Below are 20,498 nucleotides of genomic sequence, written 5' to 3' on the forward strand. Positions count from 1 at the left end.
TGCCCGTGTCCTTGTGTCCATCCATGGTGCCCGTGTCCTTGTGTCCATCCATGGTGCCCGTGTCCTTGTGTCCATCCATGGTGCCCGTGTCCTTGTGTCCATCCATGGTGCCCCTGTCCTTGTGTCCATCCATGGTGCCCCTGTCCTTGTGTCCATCCATGGTGCCCCTGTCCTTGTGTCCATCCATGGTGCCCCTGTCCTTGTGTCCATCCATGGTGCCCCTGTCCTTGTGTCCATCCATGGTGCCCCTGTCCTTGTGTCCATCCATGGTGCCCCTGTCCTTGTGTCCATCCATGGTGCCCCTGTCCTTGTGTCCATCCATGGTGCCCCTGTCCTTGTGTCCATCCATGGTGCCCCTGTCCTTGTGTCCATCCATGGTGCCCCTGTCCTTGTGTCCATCCATGGTGCCCCTGTCCTTGTGTCCATCCATGGTGCCCCTGTCCTTGTGTCCATCCATGGTGCCCCTGTCCTTGTGTCCATCCATGGTGCCCCTGTCCTTGTGTCCATCCATGGTGCCCCTGTCCTTGTGTCCATCCATGGTGCCCCTGTCCTTGTGTCCATCCATGGTGCCCCTGTCCTTGTGTCCATCCATGGTGCCCCTGTCCTTGTGTCCATCCATGGTGCCCCTGTCCTTGTGTCCATCCATGGTGCCCCTGTCCTTGTGTCCATCCATGGTGCCCGTGTCCTTGTGTCCATCCATGGTGCCCCTGTCCTTGTGTCCATCCATGGTGCCCGTGTCCTTGTGTCCATCCATGGTGCCCGTGTCCTTGTGTCCATCCATGGTGCCCGTGTCCTTGTGTCCATCCATGGTGCCCGTGTCCTTGTGTCCATCCATGGTGCCCGTGTCCTTGTGTCCATCCATGGTGCCCGTGTCCTTGTGTCCATCCATGGTGCCCGTGTCCTTGTGTCCATCCATGGTGCCCGTGTCCTTGTGTCCATCCATGGTGCCCGTGTCCTTGTGTCCATCCATGGTGCCCGTGTCCTTGTGTCCATCCATGGTGCCCTGGTGTCCATCCATGGTGTCATTGTGTCCATCCATGGCGCCCGTGTCCTTGTGCCTGTGTCCTTGTGCCCGTGTCCTTGTGCCCGTGTCCTTGTGCCCGTGTCCTTGTGTCAGTTTGTAGAAACTTCAACAGATCTTTTCAGAATAGTTTCTTCAATGTTTTTCTTCAATAAAGATTCCTCACTACATCCATGCTGGAGCTGGTCTCTATGGGCAGCTGTTTGGATTGGTCTTTCCTCAGCTTTACTTTGGAGTGCCGTACTTTGACATTGTACAGCTCTGGGCTGTGCATTGTGGAGCGCTCCAGACTGTAGTGTACTGTGGCCATGTACCATGGCCTAACCCCAAGTGTGACCCTGTCTCTGCAGACTCACTTTTTGAGTAGGTCATGCAGACCAAGCTTTGGGAGCTACCTCACAATTGCAGAGCGCCATTTTGAAATTCTCCCTTATATTTGGTTCATGAAGAAGAGGTTAACCCCCGAGGGACTGACACCGGATGTAATATGTGCACTTGCTTCCTTCCCCTCCACCTTCCTGCTGCTGCTGTTTGCAATTGATGTGAAACTTTCCTTAGTTCATCTCTGCTGCCTGCCTGTGGTGACCTGGTCACCTACGGCTGTCTGATCCTAATCTTGCTATCTAGCAGCTGAGTTTGAGAGTATTTGAGGCCTAGCCTTGCATCGTGATCTAAGTTGCATTCCGTCTTGGGGTGCACCATGCCTAGCTCTAGACACATGTGGACAGTCGTGCTGTACAGGGTGCTGTCCCCAGTGTACCCCCTGAGATGCCTGACAATGACAGCCTGCTAGAGTTTATGCCACGCTTGGAGTCTTCCTTTACTCCATTGGGTGCAGCTGCCTCCTCCGGTCCATCCTGAGAGGATTTCATTGCAGTCCTGCAGGATTTTATGGCCTAAATTACACCAAAATAGCATATTTGATTGCGGAGTTTGTTTGAAAGTCGGGTCGCAGTGAGAGAGGTAATACAGATCCTGTTCTGGTAAAAACGTAGCCTTTTATGCTGTCTACAGTCCAGGCGTGGACATTTGGCAGCCTTCCTCAGCTGGCAGTGCTTGGACTCCATAGATTGGTCCCTACACCTGGAGGCCTACAAGAGTTTGTGTCACCAGAGGGACATGCTGCATGTGGAATTCCTGGCCTACAGGTTCAACAGCAAATTGGACAGGCTTGCCTGCAGGTACAGGAATCCTCTAGTGGTATCAGTGGAATCTCTTGTGGCTCTGTGGGATCAGAACTTCCCTCATTTATACCTTTCCTCGTCTGCTTCAAAGGATCGAGGTGAAGGGCATTCTGATGACCCTCTTAGCTCTGGACTTGCCCAGACGTATCTGGTACTCGGATCTGATCAGGCTTCTGGTGGACTGTGGCTCTTCCAAAGTCCAGTTCTTGTGTAGAGAGCACTTGCCATTCAGCTTCTTGGTTGCTGGCTTTAATGCCATGGCTGTTCAATCTCAAATTTTAAAAGACAGAAGTATCTCCGAATGGCTGATCCCAGATGCTCAGATCTAGGAGGTCTACTCCCCCCACAAGGTCCATCATCACACATGAAAGACGTACTTCACATGGTGCAAGGCAAGAATTTCTCCACGAGATACATCCCGTCACAGTGCTCAGTATCTCCCGCTCTCCTCCATGCCGCCGCCCCCCTCTCTTCTCCCCCTCCGTGAATCTGTCCCCCTCCATGCTGCCGCCCCCTCTCTTCTCCCCCGCGGTGCTGCCGCCCCCCCCTCTCTTCTCCCCCTTCCGTACCGCCGCCCCCTCTCTCTTCTCCCCCTTCCGTGCCACCGCCCCCCTCTCTCTTCTCCCCCTCCGTGCCGCCGCCGCCCCCCTCTCTTCTGTGTCCCCCTCCGCTCTCCATCCTGAGATACAGAGGTAGGAGTCGGTAAACCCGGCTCCTTCGTTTTCAGAATGGACAGAGTCATTGACCACCGACTGTCCATTCACATAACTGAAACGTAACCTCCTGTGATTACCATGTCTCAGTTAATGAATGGAGAGAAGCCGCTGTCTCCTCTCCATTCATTATCAGTGCTGCAGAGAAAGGGACCGGAGAATCTCTGTCCCCAGTCCCTTTCCCTGTCTCAAATGGGAGATGTCAGAGCTCTGCTAAGACCCCCGATATCTCACCATAGCCCCCCCAACAGGGCTGATAAAAAATTGCAATAAATAATAAAAAAAATAATAACAAAACCATACCGACACTGTCCCCACACACCCTCCCCCTTAAAAAGAGAGCATTGCAAAAAATAAATTATAAACATTCATGAAATTCTGAACAGAAAATATAAAGTCAAGATAAAAGAATATAAAAATATATATATATATATATATATATATATATATATATATATATATATATATATATATATAATATATATATATATATATATATTATAATATATATATATATTATAATATATATATATATATTATAATATATATATATATATATATATATATATATTATAATATATATATAATATAATATATATATATATATATATATATATATATATATATATATATATATATATATATATATATATATATATATTTAAATTATTTTTTTTATATTCTTTTATCTTAACTTTACAAAAAATAAGTACATAAAAAAAGGTAAGAATATAAGTACATACGTGTGTGTGTGTGTGTGTGTGTGTATACGTATATGTATGTGTATATGTATATATATATATATATAAATAATAATAATATAATAATATATATATATAGTGTATGTATATATGTATGTACTAGTTATATTCTCTTCTTACTTTTTTTTTTTTTTTTTTTTATGTACTTATCATATTATATTTTTTCTTATTATATTTTGTAAGGTCCAAAGGATTAATTAGCTAATCAAAAAAACCCACAAGATTCATTTAAAAAAATAAATAAAAAATAATCGGATAGTCGTTGACTAATCGTTAGTTTAGTCGACAGACAAATGAATAGTTATTTGCAGCTCTAGATCCCAGTTTGGTTTCCTCTGCCCGCAAAAACTGCCTTTGGGAACCTACCAGGGATATTGCACTCTTACTGAGAAGGTTGCGTTCCTCGTGGCGCCAGGTCAGTGCTTAAGCTTGTGGTCTTATCCTGTAAAAAGCTCTCTCTGGTTTGTTTACACAATTTGGGACCCAGAACGTCTTTCTTACCTAAGGCAGTTTGGGCTTTTTCATCTTAAACAGAACATCGTTCTCACATCTCTGTCCAGCTCCAGTTGATAAGGAAGGAGATTGCTTTGTGTGTCTACATTGCAGCTGTTGCTTCCCTATAGACTGGTTCCCACTTTGTTATATTTGATGGTACCCATAATGTGGAACTAGGTGGCAAATTGAGCTGCAGGTTGTCCATTTTTCTCTTTTTGGGCCTGTTGGTGTTTAGTTACTTTGCTCACCCCTGGTTTTGGGCTGCTTTTCAATGTCCCAGCAGTCTCTGAATTCCTGTTTCCTTCGATGAGCGATAAAGAAAATGGGATTTTCTCTTTATATTCACCGACCGACACAGCTCCTCTCTGTAACAAAATGGCTTGTCAGCCCTATCACTGGAGATTACTAGGCAAAGTTGTTATACAACACTTCAGAACTTCTAGTCTACAACCCCTACAGCTGCCCCAGCAGACTTCGTTTTATTTTGCCTAGTGAAGGAGATAAGACCTAGGAACCCTCTGGGCCCATAGGTCCGTGTTTTTTTGATGCAGAAGCTTGGCTTTTTGCGTGAGATAAATGATCCGGAGATCTTCTATCAACAGCCGGCTGGGTGACAGGCTGGTTCACTTATCCTTGTAGTCTCCCCAGTCCGGCCATCGAGCGTGTGCAGGTCGCAGCTACGGCTCGGCAGGCCAAGACATAACTCGGCTCCAGAGGTGGTCGGTGAGCTTTTTTGCTCCGGGGCATAAATATGACCGGGCTACTGATGTCTGCGTCACAGTATGCCGGGGCCAATAGTCTTCCCTGTACTGAACAGTAGTTGACTACCATGGAATGTCCCCCAGCTCTTCAGGACTGGTAAGTACAGCTCTCCCTGTCTCGGCAGGGTGGAGCGGCTGGGCATTCCCTGGGAGGTCGATTCCGGGGCCCCCCCTCACCCCCTCTCTTCTCTCCTCTGTCCCCAACTCCCCTCCTCCCCCCCCCCCCCCCCCCCCCCACATGGGGGGGCTGTGAGACTGAGCGGTGTGTGCGTGTGCCCTAGGCTCTTACCTGGGGGTTTAGCTGTACTGGGGTGCCTGGGTCCTGCAGCTTAGTCCCGATGGATGCCTGTGAGGTCTGCCCCTGTGTTAGTGCGGCGCTGTGCTGCCACATGTTCTCTCTATGCCTCTCATGGCGCTGGCCGGCGGCCATTTTAAGTGTGGGCAAGTGTCAGACATGCTTCTGGCTTCAAGCGGCCATTTTCCTGGTGATTCTCTATTAGAACACTGGTGGCAATTTTCTTGTAGCCGAACCGTGTTTTTTGTGCTCTAGCAGCAGCCCCTGTGCCTTCAGCTTCCTGTTTGGTCATCACAGAGCGCTGGGAAGTTTTTCCTGTGAATCCGGACACGTGTTTCAGATCGCTCACCGATCGGCCACCGATTGTGCTGTCGGCCTGCCGCTGACACAGCTTTGGTACCTCTGCCTCTGGGAGCGCTGGGGAGCTGCAGGCACTGCTGTAATACAGCGCAGAACTGCTCAGGGCGGTGAGTCCAGCGGGTTAGAACCCCTCAGTCAGCGGCAGCAGGAGGGTGGGACTGTCACTGTCCTAAGTCCCCTTCGGGTGGCAGACAGGGTAGGGTCAGCATGGCTTCAGAAACTGGTGTTTTTTTTCCCCCGAAATCCAGGCAATTGCAACCGGGACACCCTTACGGCGGTCCTCAATTTGATTGTTGCCAAGATAGAGGCGGTATGTAGGAAGAAAGGTGTTAAAAAGGTATTGGTCCCTTTTGGGTCCCGCAAGCCAGCACGTTCACCTAAGGTGTTCCCGTATCTGATTTATTTTGACAAGTTCATCTACAGGGAATGGGGTCGCCCGCAACGGACCCTTGCGGTCCCCAAATACATAGCGGTGCCGTTACCCCTTTGAGGAAAGTCTTCTCAAGCAATGGTCGGCTCCTCCGGTCCTGGACTCCCCCAGTATCCAGGTTAAATAAAGTAACCACGATCCCGGTTGAGGGGACTCCTGCATTCAAGGATCCCATGGACAGGAAGGCTGAGGCAGTGGCTCGTTTCTTGTTTATGGTTGTGGGGGTCAGCCGTGCGACCTGTACTGGCATCCGCACTGGTGTCGCAGACCCTGACTGAGTGGGCAAAACGTTTGCACCGCGAATTGGGAGAGCAACAGGCTTCTCCTGTCTGCGTGGAACTAGCAGACCAACTAGTTCAAGGCCTTAAGTACGTCTGTGACGCGGCCCTGGATACTCTCCCCCTGTTATCCAGGGCTTCAGTGTTAGCTGTGGTGCTGAGGTGCCTGATTTGGCTAAAATGCTGGTCTGCTGGCCAGGCATCCAAAAAAAAACTGGTCTTCCTTTCCTTTGGTGAATGGCTCTTTGGAGTTTCGTTGGATGACATTATTAAAAATGCCACTGGTGGTAAGAGTACTCTACTCTCACAGGCCAGGAAGGCTAAGGAGCCACGCCGCAGGCAAGGGCACTCTTTTTGCGCTCACAATCGGCTTTTTCGTCTGCCCGATGCTTCGACAAAACGTCCCCAGCCCAACAGAATGCCAACGGACGGTCAAAAATGTCCCTGGAACCGCAAGCCTGCGAATAAAAGTGCTACCGCATGAAGGTTTGCCCCCACTCACATATCGGGTGGGGGGTCGCCTTCGGGAGTTTGCAGCCCGATGGACCTCCCGGTTATCCGACCAATGGGTCTGCGATCTGATTTCCACAGGCTACAAGATAGTTTCTCTCTCGGCCACCAAACAGATTCTTCCCCTCCAGCATAAACGTATACCCGGTTCGCCTGGAGGCCCTGTTGGGGGTGGTAAGGGACTTGCTGAATCGCGGGGTGATTGTACCAGTTCCGGAATCAGAACGCTTCAGGGATTCTACTCAAATCTGTTTGTGGTTCCCAAGAAGGAAGGGGTACGTCCGATCTTAGACTTGAAAGCCCTCAATCACTTTGTAAAAGTGCAGAGGTTCAGAATGGAATCGGTTCGCTCAGTAGTCGCTGCAATCCATCAAGGGGGCTCCCTGGCTTCCTTGGACATTCAGGATGCCTACCTGCACATACCCATATGACTTTGGCATCAAAAGTTTCTGCTTTTTGCAGTCGGGGAAGCCCATTACCAATTTGTGGCTCTTCCTTTTGGTCTGGCATCAGCCCCCCGAGTCTCTACCAAGGTACTGGCTCCAGTATTGGCGTTGCTGAGACAACGTGGGATCGCGAACGTGGGTTACCTAGACGATCTCCTCCTGAGAGCTGCTTCCGCCTCAGAATTAGAGGAGGATGTGGCGATCACCATGCAGACCCTGCAAGAATTTGGGTGGCTGTTGAACCTAAAAAAGTCAGTGATTGTGCCGACCCAGCGTCTGGAGTACCTAGGTTTACTGGTGGACTCCAGGGAAGCGAGAGTTTTTCTCCCCTCAGACAAATTGCAGACTCTTAGGTCCGTGGTAAAACTGCTGATGAACCGCAAGTGGTCATTGCTCCGGTTTTGCATGCAAGTGCTTGGACTCATGGTATCGTCCTTCGAGGCAGTGCCTTATGCCCAGTTCCACACCAGAGTCCTGCAGAAGGAGATCTTGTTAACATGGGACAAGTCTCAGTTGTCCCTGTATCGGCAGATCCAGGTGAGCCAGTCAGTCAGAGACCCACTGATCTGGTGGTTGAGGTCCCCGGTGATTCAGTCCGGAAAATTGTTCCTTCCTCTGAAATGAACGGTGATCACTACGGACGCCAGTCTGTCTGGCTGGGGTGGAGTGATGGGGATTCAGTCAGCTCGGGGCCTCTGGTCGACGGAAGAATCCAAGTTGCCGATCAATCTGCTCGATTTGAGAGCGATCAGGCTGTGCCTCCACACGTGGTCGACGTGTCTTCAAGGGCGTCCCGACCAGGATACAGTCTGACAACGCCACGGCTGTGGCGTACATAAATCACCAAGGTGGAACGAAGCTCAGCCGCTGCTCTGGAGGTTGCTCACATACTTCGGTGGGCAGAGCGACACGTACCGGCCCTGTCGGCCATTTACATCCCGGGAGGGGAGAACTGGCAGGCGGACTATCTGAGTCGACAGATGCTGGACCCAGGAGAATGGGCATTGCATCCGGAGATATTCAGGCGGCTGTGCCTGAAGTGGGGCACACCAGATGTGGATCTACTGGCCTCTCGTCTCAATCGGAAAGGTGCAAAAATTTGTGTCCAGGACAAGAGATCCGTGGGCAGACGTGCTGGTGGCTCCGTGGGATCAGTACCAGCTGATCTACGCCTTTCCTCCACTGAAATTGTTGCCACGTCTGCTTCACAGTGTGGAAGCCGAGGGGATCCCAGTAATCCTGGTTGCCCCAGATTGGCCTCAGCGTCCCTGGTACACAGATCTGGTGCATCTGGTGGCAGACACTCCCTGGTGACTGCCGTTGCGGGAGGACCTCCTATCTCAAAGTCCAATTTTTCATCCTGCTTTACCATCGCTGGCTTTAACGGCATGGCTATTGAGAGCCAGGTGTTGAAGAACCGGGGTCTGTGGGACTATGTTGAGGGCACGGAAATCTTCTTCTCAGAAGATATACCATCGTACCTGGAAGGCCTACATCTCCATGTGAGAGGAGAAAGGTTGGCATCCGCGTTCCTTTTCCATAGCGAGGATCCTGCTGTTTCTCCAGCGAGGAGTAGACCAGAGATTGGCATTGAGCACCATCAAGGGGCAAATCTCAGCCTTGGCTGGCTTTTTTTTTTTTTTTTTTTTTTTTTAACGACCCCTGGCATCGCACCGCTTAGTGGGTACCTTCGTTCAGGGGGTACGACATATAGTCCCTTCGGTGCGCCCACCGTTGCCCCCATAGGATTTGAACCTGGTATTGTTGGCGCTTCAAAAACTGCCTTTTGAAAATATTAGGGAGATTCCCCTGTTGACTCTTTCCCAGAAAGTGGTCTTTCTGGTGGCCATCACATCGACCAGGAGGGTTTTCGGAATTTGCGGCCTGCAAGTCGCCTTATCTGGTCATCCACGGGGATAAGGTGGTGTTGCGTCCACAACCATCTTTTCTTCCGAAGGTGGTTTCAGTGGCGTCTGACGCTCGGGTGTGTAAGGCGGCGACCTGGTCGGCTGTCCATACGTTTACCTAGTTCTACAAGGTAGACGTCGGTGCATCGGCGGATACCTGTTTTGGCCGCAAAGTTTTGCAGGTGGCCGTGTAGTTGCAATTAAATATGCAAATTTAATTTTTTATTTTTTCCTGTTTTTTCAGTAAAAACGCAGTACTGTTATGTTAATGCACTGTTGCATTACTTCCACAATTGGTTGCGGTCTTGGGGGTCACTCCTGTTAAGGATACCCGGTTATGTGGTGGTGTTGTTTTTTTCTCACACTGCTGTTTTTTTTTTTTTTTTTTTTTTTTTGTGGGTTTAGTTTCACTAGTTCCCACTTGCCATGGTGGATGAAGTTTTTATGCTGTTTTTTCCCACCCCTCGTTTGGCGCTGCTTGGGGACGTCCCATTTAGTTACAGAGAGGAGCTGTGTCGGTCGGTGAATATAAGAGAAAATAGGATTTTTTGTACTCACCGTAAAATCCTTTTCTCTGTAATTCACCGACCGACAAGCACCGCCCCTCCTTTTTTATCTTTACATTATGCTGCTTGTTGACCTACTGAGTCTGCTAGGGCAGGCTGTGGGGGGTTGTAGTCTAGGGACCGCCCCCTGGGCGAAACTAAAAGTTCTGAAGAATTGTATTACAACTTTGCCTAGTAATCTCCAGTGATAGGGCTGACAACCCATTTTGTTACAGAGAGGAGCTGTGTCGGTCAGTGAATTACAGAGAAAAGGATTTTACGGCGAGTACAAAAAATCCTGTTTTTGTGACCAATGTAAAATCTATATCTTGTAGTCCATCAAGGGACTCGAGTCCCACCCCTATGTGTCTGTAATCATGCTTTTGATACTACTTTTCCACAAAACTGTGGCATGCTTGGATCGGTGAGGGATTGGCGTGCTTGGTTGGTGAGGGATTGGCGTGCTTGGATTGTCGAGGGAATGGCGTGCTTGGATTGTCGAGGGAATGGCGTGCTTGGATTGGCGAGGGAATGGCGTGCTTGGATTGGCGAGGGAATGGCGTGCTTGGATTGGCGAGGGAATGGCGTGCTTGGATTGGCGAGGGAATGGCGTGCTTGGATTGGCGAGGGAATGGCGTGCTTGGATTGGTGAGGGAATGGCGTGGGAATTGGCGTGCTTGGATTGGTGAGGGAATTGGCGTGCTTGGATTGGTGAGGGAATTGGCGTGTTTGGATTGGTGAGGGATTGGGCGTGCTTGGATTGGTGAGGGATTGGGCGTGCTTGGATTGGTGAGGGATTGGGCGTGCTTGGATTGGTGAGGGATTGGGCGTGCTTGGATTGGTGAGGGATTGGGCGTGCTTGGATTGGTGAGGGATTGGGCGTGCTTGGATTGGTGAGGGAATTGGCGTGCTTGGATTGGTGAGGGATTGGGCGTGCTTGGATTGGTGAGGGATTGGGCGTGCTTGGATTGGTGAGGGATTGGGCGTGCTTGGATTGGTGAGGGATTGGGCGTGTTTGAATTGGTGAGGGGATTGGGCATGCTTGGATTGGTGAGGGATTGGGCGTGCTTGGATTGGTGAGGGATTGGGCGTGCTTGGATTGGTGAGGGAATTGGCGTGCTTGGATTGGTGAGGGATTGGGCGTGGTTGGATTGGTGAGGGATTGGGCGTGGTTGGATTGGTGAGGGATTGGGCGTGGTTGGATTGGTGAGGGATTGGGCGTGGTTGGATTGGTGAGGGGTTGGGCGTGGTTGGATTGGTGAGGGGTTGGGCGTGGTTGGATTGGTGAGGGAATGGGCGTGCTTGGATTGGTGAGGGAATGGGCGTGCTTGGATTGGTGAGGGAATGGGCGTGCTTGGATTGGGGAGGGAATGGGAGTGCTTGGATTGGTGAGGGATTGGGCGTGGTTGGATTGGTGAGGGATTGGGCGTGGTTGGATTGGTGAGGGATTGGGCGTGGTTGGATTGGTGAGGGATTGGGCGTGCTTGGATTGGTGAGGGATTGGGCGTGCTTGGATTGGTGAGGGAATGGCGTGCTTGGATTGGTGAGGGTTACACTAATACAATTGTTGGCCAGTGTCCAAATTCTCTTGTAGGCAGCAGTATAACCCGACAGTCTCTGAGTTTGTTTCCCTCAATGAACACAGAGAAATGGTTTAGAAGTACAAAAATCCCAGTCTTCATAATTCTACATCTGCTGTATGATTGAGTGCTCCTCCCCCCATGACCTCTCTGCCTAATGGACAGGTATAACCGCAATGTCCTCCTTTCCAGACGCTGTACACGGTGCGTGCTGAAATCTCTCCGGCTGCAGATTCTGACCTTTGTAAGATGGGTTCCCTTTGCTCGCTGGAAGTTTGCATCACTCGTCTCTGTGACCATCTGGAGGGTGACAAGGAGGAGACTCTGACAGAATGTGAGGGATACAGCAGCACTCAGCTCTTCTACCAGGGTAAGACGATCTACCTGGAGCTTGGGGGCGGGGAAAAATGTCTGGGGGATCTTGGGGGCGTGGACAGATGGCTGTGGGATCTTGGACAGATGGCTGTGGGATCTCGGGGGGCGTGGGCAGATGGCCGTGGGGTCTCGGGGGGCGTGGGCAGATGGCCGTGGGGTCTCGGGGGGCGTGGGCAGATGGCCGTGGGGTCTCGGGGGGCGTGGGCAGATGGCCGTGGGGTCTCGGGGGGCGTGGGCAGATGGCCGTGGGGTCTCGGGGGGCGTGGGCAGATGGCCGTGGGGTCTCGGGGGGGGGGGGGGGTGTGGACAGGTGGCCGTGGGGTCTCGGGGGGGGGGGGGGTGTGGACAGGTGGCCGTGGGGTCTCGGGGGGGGGGGGGCGTGGACAGGCGGCTGGGGGGCGTGGACAGACGGCCGGGGGGGCGTGGACAGATGGCCGTGGGGTCTCGGGGAGGGGACAGACGGTCGTGGGGTCCCGGGGGGGGGAGGGGACAGACGGCCGTGGGGTCTCGAGGGGGAGGGGACAGACGTCCGTGGGGGTCTCGGGGGGCGTGAACAGATGGCCGTGGGGTCTCGGGGGGGGGGGGGGTGTGTGGACAGATGGCCGTGGGGTCTCGGGGGGGGGGGGGGGGGTGTGGACAGATGGCCGTGGGGTCTCGGGGGGGGGGGGGTGTGGACAGATGGCCGTGGGGTCTCGGGGGGGGGGGGGGGTGTGGACAGATGGCCGTGGGGTCTCGGGGGGGGGGGTGTGGACAGATGGCCGTGGGGTCTCGGGGGGGGGGGGTGTGGACAGATGGCCGTGGGGGTCTCGAGGGGTGTGGACAGACGGCCATGGGGTATCGGGGGGGGGGGGGGGGCATGGACAGACGGCCGTGGGGTCTTGGGGGGCGTGGACAGGCGGCTGGGGGCGTGGACAGGTGGCTGGGGGGCGTGGACAGACGGCCGTGGGGTCTCGGGGGGGGGGGGAGGGGACAGACGGCCGTGGGGTCTCGAGGGGGAGGGGACAGACGGTCTCGAGGGGGAGGGGACAGACGGCCGTGGGGTTTCGGGGGGGAGGGGACAGACGGCCGTGGGGTTTCGGGGGGGGGGAGACAGACGGCCGTGGGGTTTCGGGGGGGGGACAGACGGCCGTGGGGTCTCGGGGGGGGGGGGGGGGGAGACAGATGAATGGGGGGTCTTGGGGGAGGGGGCATATGGAGGTGGGGACAGACAGCTGTGGAGTCTCTGGGGTGGGGACAGATGGCTGTGAGATCTCGGGGGCGGGGACGGATTGATGTGAGATCTCGGGGTTGGGACAGACTGTGGTGGGATTTTGGGGGCGGGGACAGACGGCTGTGAGATCTTGTGGGTGGGGACGGATGGCTGTGAGATCTCGGGGGCGGGGACGGATGGCTGTGAGATCTCGGGGGCGGGGACGGATGGCTGTGAGATCTCGGGGGCGGGGACGGATGGCTGTGAGATCTCGGGGGCGGGGACGGATGGCTGTGAGATCTCGGGGGCGGGGACGGATGGCTGTGAGATCTCGGGGGAGGGGACGGATGGCTGTGAGATCTCGGGGGAGGGGACGGATGGCTGTGAGATCTCGGGGGAGGGGACGGATGGCTGTGAGATCTCGGGGGCGGGGACGGATGGCTGTGAGATCTCGGGGGCGGGGACGGATGGCTGTGAGATCTCGGGGGCGGGGACGGATGGCTGTGAGATCTCGGGGGCGGGGACGGATGGCTGTGAGATCTCGGGGGCGGGGACGGATGGCTGTGAGATCTCGGGGGAGGGGACGGATGGCTGTGAGATCTCGGGGGAGGGGACGGATGGCTGTGAGATCTCGGGGGAGGGGACGGATGGCTGTGAGATCTCGGGGGAGGGGACGGATGGCTGTGAGATCTCGGGGGCGGGGACGGATGGCTGTGAGATCTCGGGGGCGGGGACGGATGGCTGTGAGATCTCGGGGGCGGGGACGGATGGCTGTGAGATCTCGGGGGCGGGGACGGATGGCTGTGAGATCTCGGGGGCGGGGACGGATGGCTGTGAGATCTCGGGGGCGGGGACGGATGGCTGTGAGATCTCGGGGGCGGGGACGGATGGCTGTGAGATCTCGGGGGCGGGGACGGATGGCTGTGAGATCTCGGGGGCGGGGACGGATGGCTGTGAGATCTCGGGGGCGGGGACGGATGGCTGTGAGATCTCGGGGGCGGGGACGGATGGCTGTGAGATCTCGGGGGCGGGGACGGATGGCTGTGTGATCTCGGGGGGCGGGGACGGATGGCTGTGTGATCTCGGGGGCGGGGACGGATGGCTGTGTGATCTCGGGGGCGGGGACGGATGGCTGTGAGATCTCGGGGGCGGGGACGGATGGCTGTGAGATCTCGGGGGCGGGGACGGATGGCTGTGAGATCTCGGGGGCGGGGACGGATGGCTGTGAGATCTCGGGGGCGGGGACGGATGGCTGTGAGATCTCGGGGGCGGGGACGGATGGCTGTGAGATCTCGGGGGCGGGGACGGATGGCTGTGAGATCTCGGGGGCGGGGACGGATGGCTGTGAGATCTCGGGGGCGGGGACGGATGGCTGTGAGATCTCGGGGGCGGGGACGGATGGCTGTGAGATCTCGGGGGCGGGGACGGATGGCTGTGAGATCTCGGGGGCGGGGACGGATGGCTGTGTGATCTCGGGGGGCGGGGACGGATGGCTGTGTGATCTCGGGGGCGGGGACGGATGGCTGTGTGATCTCGGGGGCGGGGACAGACGGCTGTGACTGATGGCTTACACTTTGTTTTCAGTGGTGGATGGAGGAAGTAACTGGGCGGTATGTGGGCGGAGTTCTGGTGTGGTGATGATGCCGGTCAGACGAGGAGCCTGCCACACCGTGCGGATGGAGGTTATGCCCCTGTTTGCTGGACACTTACCGTACCCCGATGTACAGCTTTTCCGATACCTTCCGCATCACGCGCACTCCCTGCAACTGGACTCCGGTGAGTACCGCCTGCGCTCACACAACCAATACATTCCTTATGCCAACCGCTGAGAGGTGAGAAGACAATCCAGCTTGATGGTTCTGGTGTTGGATTGAGGCCTGTGTGGAGAACAAATATTGCCGGTGTCCCCCGTCACATAGTGTCCCCCGTCGCATAGTGTCCCCCGTCGCATAGTGTCCCCCGTGTAGTGCACATGCGCAGTACACATGACCAGCAGATTCCGAAAATATCCGAAGATGAGTCCAGGTTCTCTCCCCACCATCCAAGTGGACATAGAGTAGGAATAAAAAGAGCCAAGCGAGGCGGAGCCCGAAGCGTGGCGAGGGGCCCTCTAATATGTGCAGCCCGATGTCCACGTGGATGGTGGGGCTCGCACCTCGAATCAGTGCGCAGGCGCCGTTCATCTTCGGAGATTTTCCGAATCTCCGTGCTGCACAAGCGCTGCGCCTGCACAGTACGGGGCGGACACTTCTAGACGGCGGACCCGATATGGCAGAACACCGGCAGATGCTCGGCTGAGGCTGGAGGTGCGGGCCGATATCTGCACGCCATCTAATGGCGGAAAGGACCGGCACATTCTATAGGCCGAGCGACTGGCAAATATCTACACCTTGTGTCTGATGGTGACCAGTGCCAGCAGATATCTACATGGCGTCTAATGGTGGGTGGGGCTGGCCGATATCTGATGGAGCTGAGGATAGTATGCAGGAGGCGGAGCTTTGTGTGTGTTGGGGGTGGGGCATTCCATTCCATATGGTGGACTTCTTAGAGAACCTAAAGAAACTTACCTTCTGGTTGTCCAACCTCAGCTGGTTGGTGACACTTGGAGGTTTCTGAGCTTTTATTGAGCGGGGAGATGTGATTGGGGCTGTTTACTAAGCGTGGCGGGATTTATTGATCTGTCATTTTTATTGATTTGGGATATTTCTTGATTGATCTGGGGTATTTCTTGATCTGGGGTATTTCTTGATCTGGGGTATTTCTTGATCTGGGGTATTTCTTGATTTGGGGTATTTCTTGATTTGGGGTATTTCTTGATTTGGGGTATTTCTTGATCTGGGGTATTTCTTGATCTGGGGTATTTCTTGATCTGGGGTATTTCTTGATCTGGGGTATTTCTTGATCTGGGGTATTTCTTGATCTGGGGTATTTCTTGATTTGGGGTATTTCTTGATTTGGGATTTTTCTTGATTTGGGATTTTTCTTGATTTGGGATTTTTCTTGATTTGGGATTTTTCTTGATTTGGGATTTTTCTTGATTTGGGATTTTTCTTGATTTGGGATTTTTCTTGATTTGGGATTTTTCTTGATTTGGGGTATTTCATTGATTGATCTGGGGTACTTAATTGATTTCGGATATTTCTTGTCTTTCTGCTGTCTTCACATTGGACCGGTTTGGTTTTCTTCCTCCATGATGGAGAAGAGCCCGGTTGGTGATTTGTCTTCTGATCTTGTGTTTCTGCAGATAGCTGGATGGAGAATGACTCGGTGTCGGTGGAAGACCCCTGCGAGGCCCCTAGTGGCCGGGCTCCCAGCAGCTCTCTCTCTCCGGGGCCCCTAGGCCCCTCATCAGAACAGAAAGGACTTCTCATGCCTCGGCTACAACCGTTCCACGCCGGGCAGATCAGCAACAGCAGCATGGGGCAGCAGATCCTGGTTATTCCCAGTATGGACGACCATGTGCTGGAGGTCAATGTCACATGACACAGCGCCCGGCTGTAGCGGAAGGGGGTGGGAGGAGCCAAACCTGTATTATGTATATATTGGGTGTGGGGGGGGGGGTCTGGACTGAGGTCGGACATGATTCCTATAGTGCAATATTCCGCCAGACATTGACAATCCCCGCCTCTCTGGCCGCTGTACTCTGCGGAGGTCCATCTCTTGCATGTTCTTATCTGCTGGGTCCCTTCCCTCTGGTGATGGCCCCGGTTCTGAGAGAGGAACCACGCTGAGCAGAGAGGGGGCTGGGCAATGCTCTCTGCTGACCGCTACCACCAGAGCACAATACTCCATCGGGGGTCATACTGGACCGCACATCATATGTCAGATTGTACTTCGCCACGGTCTGTGTCGTCTGCATCTCAGGAACTTGCCCCGCACCTTTCCTGAGTGACAGTTCTGAGGTCTGTGATTGGTCAGACACCTAAGCCTTGGACTGAAGCCAGGTCTGGTCAGTGGCCTGGTCCATCTCCTTCTCCGCACCTTCTGGGTTTAAAGAGAATCTGTCATTTCAACCAATCAGGGGGCGCATTGAAAGCTCCGCCCCCGACCCGCTGATATTCATCATTGGAGATACTCAGAACTTCTAAATATGGGGGAGCCCATGTGATGTCCTCCACTCCTTCCCAGGGTTTCAGCCAATCACCTGGCCTCAGCACTTTGTTTGGGGGAGGGGGGGAGGCCATTAACATGTGTAAGCTCTGAAAGGCGACTGTACACAGGAAGTAGACCAGGGTTATAACAGACATAAGAAGCAGTGGGGGGGGATGGGCTACAAATAGGTTCTCTATGAAGGACAACTCCTCTAAGTCCCCCCCCATTTTCTTTAGCTCTGTAGTAGAGCCGTGTCCCAGGATGGCCCCACACAAGTCTGAGGTCTCAGTGGGATGTGATCCTTTTACAGAGGTAAGGAGCCATGGGGGGTGGGTGTCGATGGAGTTGTCCCTTTAAAAAATGATTTTTAAAAATGGCGGAGGCATCTGCTCCATGCGTGGTCTCCTATTCTTGCGGGTTCTATGCAGATGGTATCTGATTGGTTGGATCGGTCCCCCGGGGGGCGCTGTACACACTACTCTGCTCACCTCTCCGGAGGTTTCCTTGCTGCTATACGAGTGCAGTTCTCCAGTCTTCGGGTCCTTCCCAGAGATGGTGCCGCGGTTATACGAGGACGGCGAGCTCTTCTACCGGTCTCCTCTATAAATCAGACCGATGGGAGGGGGGGAGGGGACAGGTTCTCAGCGGGCCGGGCGCCGCTCGCTGCCATACGATGGGGTTTTAAGGTAACAGCACTATTTATTTTTTGGTATACTGTACCTTGAAGAGAACGTGGACGCTAGTATTCCGAGTACCCCGAAATAATAAATTGTGTTTTACCACCGTGCTTTGTGTCTTTACTGTCTGTGCACCGCATGTTTCCTGGGGGGAAGGGTCTCTGTGTGCGCACTTCCTGTATGGTGACCTATCGAAGTCTCCAGACATTGGTGTCTCTGAAAGGCTTCTATCCGCTGGAGGTCACCGGATCGGATGTCCAGGAGCCGAGCGTTCTACAGCTTTACTCTAATCCAGGGGTGTACAAACTACGGCCCTCCAGTTGTTCAGGAACTACAATTCCCATCATGCCCATAGAAAGGATGAACCACCGCTCCAAAGTAATCCTCGAGGACTGAAGCTCTGTCTCCTATTGATGAGCCCCGGGTGCTGACCATTACACACACACACACACACACACACACACACACACACACACACACACACACACACACACCCCAAACAAGCAGGACAAAACTCTGGATAGCCGCACACTGGAGAAAGACTTGAAATCCCATCTTTAATTAAAATAACGTGGCTCACATCAAAAAAAATCCACAGCAAAAGAATAACAGGGTACAGAAATATCTGACGCGTTTCGCACCGTAATCAGTGCTTACTCATAGCTCCCAGATCAAGAAAAATCCCAGAGTAAGCACTGATTACGGTGCGAAACGCGTCCGTTATTTCTGTACCCTGTTATTCTTTTGCTGTGGATTTTTTTTATTTTGTTTTGATGTGACCCACGTCGCTTCAATTAAAGATGGGATTTCAAGTCTTTTTTTTGTTTTCCAGTGTGCGGCTATCCAGCGTTTTGTCCCATCACGCCCAGTCTTGTCTGTGAATGTCACGTATTTTTTTTTTTTTTCTCAATGCCTCATGGGACGTGTAGTTCTGCAACAGCTGGAGGGCCGTCGTTTGGAGATCTTTGCTCTAATTGATGAAATGCTTCTTTTAAGCCCCATTCACACTTGTGCAACCTGAAAGTCGGACCAAAGTAGTACAAGGACTACTATGAAGTCACAAAGATATGGGCGGTACTCATTGAAAATCACGTTTGAGGGGGCGGGGGAGAGAGACTTGTCATGTGACTTTGCAGTCCCAAGTCCTAGGACAAGTCACACAAGTGAATGGGACCTCACTGAGCTTTTCATTTCGGAGCCCCTACTAATCACATGAAGACCCCCCGGCTCTTTCTGGAACTTTGTTTACAAGTTTAAATCGGTATCTCTGGCTACAAAATGACTTATTACCCCCCAAATATATATATATTTATATATATTTTTTTTTAAATATATATATATATATATATATATATATCTTTTTTTTTTTTTTTAGCAGGGACCCTATAGAATAAAATGGCGGTCATTGAAATATTTTATGTCACATGGTATTTGCGCAGTGGTCTTTGAAACGCAATTCTTTAAAAAAAAATACACTTTAGTGAATTTAAAAAAAAAAGCAAAAAAAAATTTAAGTTAGCCCAATTTTCTTTTTAATATAATGTGAAAGATGATGTTACGTGGAGTAAATCGATACCCAACATGTCACACTTTAAAATTGCCCGTGTTCATGGAGTGGCAACAAACGATGGTACTTTAACAATCTCCAAGCACCAATGGATTTTAGAGGGAAGCAGTATTTACCCATGGATTGTAGAGGGCATTAGGAGGCGCCCATGGATTGCAAAGGGGGTTAGGAGGCTCCCATGATTTGTAAAAGGTAGGAGGCGTCCATGGATTGCAGAGGACGTTAGGAGGCGCCCATGGATTGCAGAGGATGTTAGGAGGCGCCCATGGATTGCAGAGGACGTTAGGAGGCGCCCATGGATTGCAGAGGGGGTTAGGAGGCTCCCGGAAATTAGGAGGCACCCAGGGTTTGCAGAGAACAATAAGAGGCGCCCATGGATTGCAGAGGACGTTAGGCGGCGCCCATGGATTGCAGAGGACGTTAGGCGGCGCCCATGGATTGCAGAGGACGTTAGGAGGCACCCATGGATTGCAGAGGACGTTAGGAGGCGCGCTATGGATTGCAGAGGACGTTAGGAGGCGCGCTATGGATTGCAGAGGACGTTAGGAGGCGCCAATGGATTGTAGAGGACGTTAGGAGGCGCCCATGGATTGCAGAAGATGTTAGGAGGCGCGCTATGGATTGCAGAGGACGGTAGGAGGCGCGCTATGGATTGCAGAGGACGTTAGGAGACACCCATGGATTGCAGAGGACGTTAGGAGGCGCCCATGGATTGCAGAAGATGTTAGGAGGCGCGCTATGGATTGCAGAGGACGTTAGGAGGCGCCCAGGGATTGTAGAGGACGTTAGGAGGCGCCCATGGATTGCAGAGGACGTTAGGAGGCGCCCATGGATTGCAGAAGATGTTAGGAGGCGCGCTATGGATTGCAGAGGACGTTAGGAGGCGCCCAGGGATTGCATAGGGCGTTAGGCGCCCAGGGATTGTAGAGGGTGTTAGGAGGCGCCCATGGATTGCAGAGGACGTTAAGAGGCTCCCATCAATTGTAAAAGGTAATTAGGAGGCGCCCATGGATTGCAGAGGACGTTAGGAGGCGTCCATGGATTGCAGAGGACGTTAGGAGGCGTCCATGGATTGCAGAGGACGTTAGGAGGCGTCCATGGATTGCAGAGGACCTTAGGAGGCGCCCATGGATTGCAGAGGACCTTAAGAGGCGCCCATGGATTGCAGAGGACGTTAGGAGGCGCCCATGGATTGCAGAGGACGTTAGGAGGCGCCCATGGATTACAGAGGACGTTAGGAGGCGCCCATGGATTGCAGAGGACGTTAGGAGGCGCCCATGGATTGCAGAGGGGGTTAGGAGGCTCCCAGGAA

The 20,498-nt window shown here is 53.0% G+C and overlaps 1 protein-coding gene across 1 annotated transcript in view; it reads left to right on the plus strand.

Annotated features, from left to right (window-relative positions):
* The window catches only part of TRAPPC10 (trafficking protein particle complex subunit 10), a 58,343-nt gene extending 40,617 nt beyond the window's left edge, over positions 1 to 17,726 (plus strand). Inside the window, exons 20-22 of the mRNA XM_077479469.1 lie at positions 11,479 to 11,656; positions 14,435 to 14,626; positions 16,095 to 17,726. Coding sequence (XP_077335595.1) covers positions 11,479 to 11,656; positions 14,435 to 14,626; positions 16,095 to 16,333 — 609 coding nt within the window. The 3' untranslated portion in view covers positions 16,334 to 17,726. The remainder of the gene's footprint in view (positions 1 to 11,478; positions 11,657 to 14,434; positions 14,627 to 16,094) is intronic.
* Positions 17,727 to 20,498: the final 2,772 nt, after the last annotated feature.

The sequence above is a fragment of the Lithobates pipiens genome, unplaced genomic scaffold (genome assembly GCF_037356315.1).
Source record: "Lithobates pipiens isolate NorthernLeopardFrog02 unplaced genomic scaffold, aLitPip1_a1.2 Scaffold_16, whole genome shotgun sequence".
Classification (NCBI taxonomy): domain Eukaryota; kingdom Metazoa; phylum Chordata; class Amphibia; order Anura; family Ranidae; genus Lithobates; species Lithobates pipiens.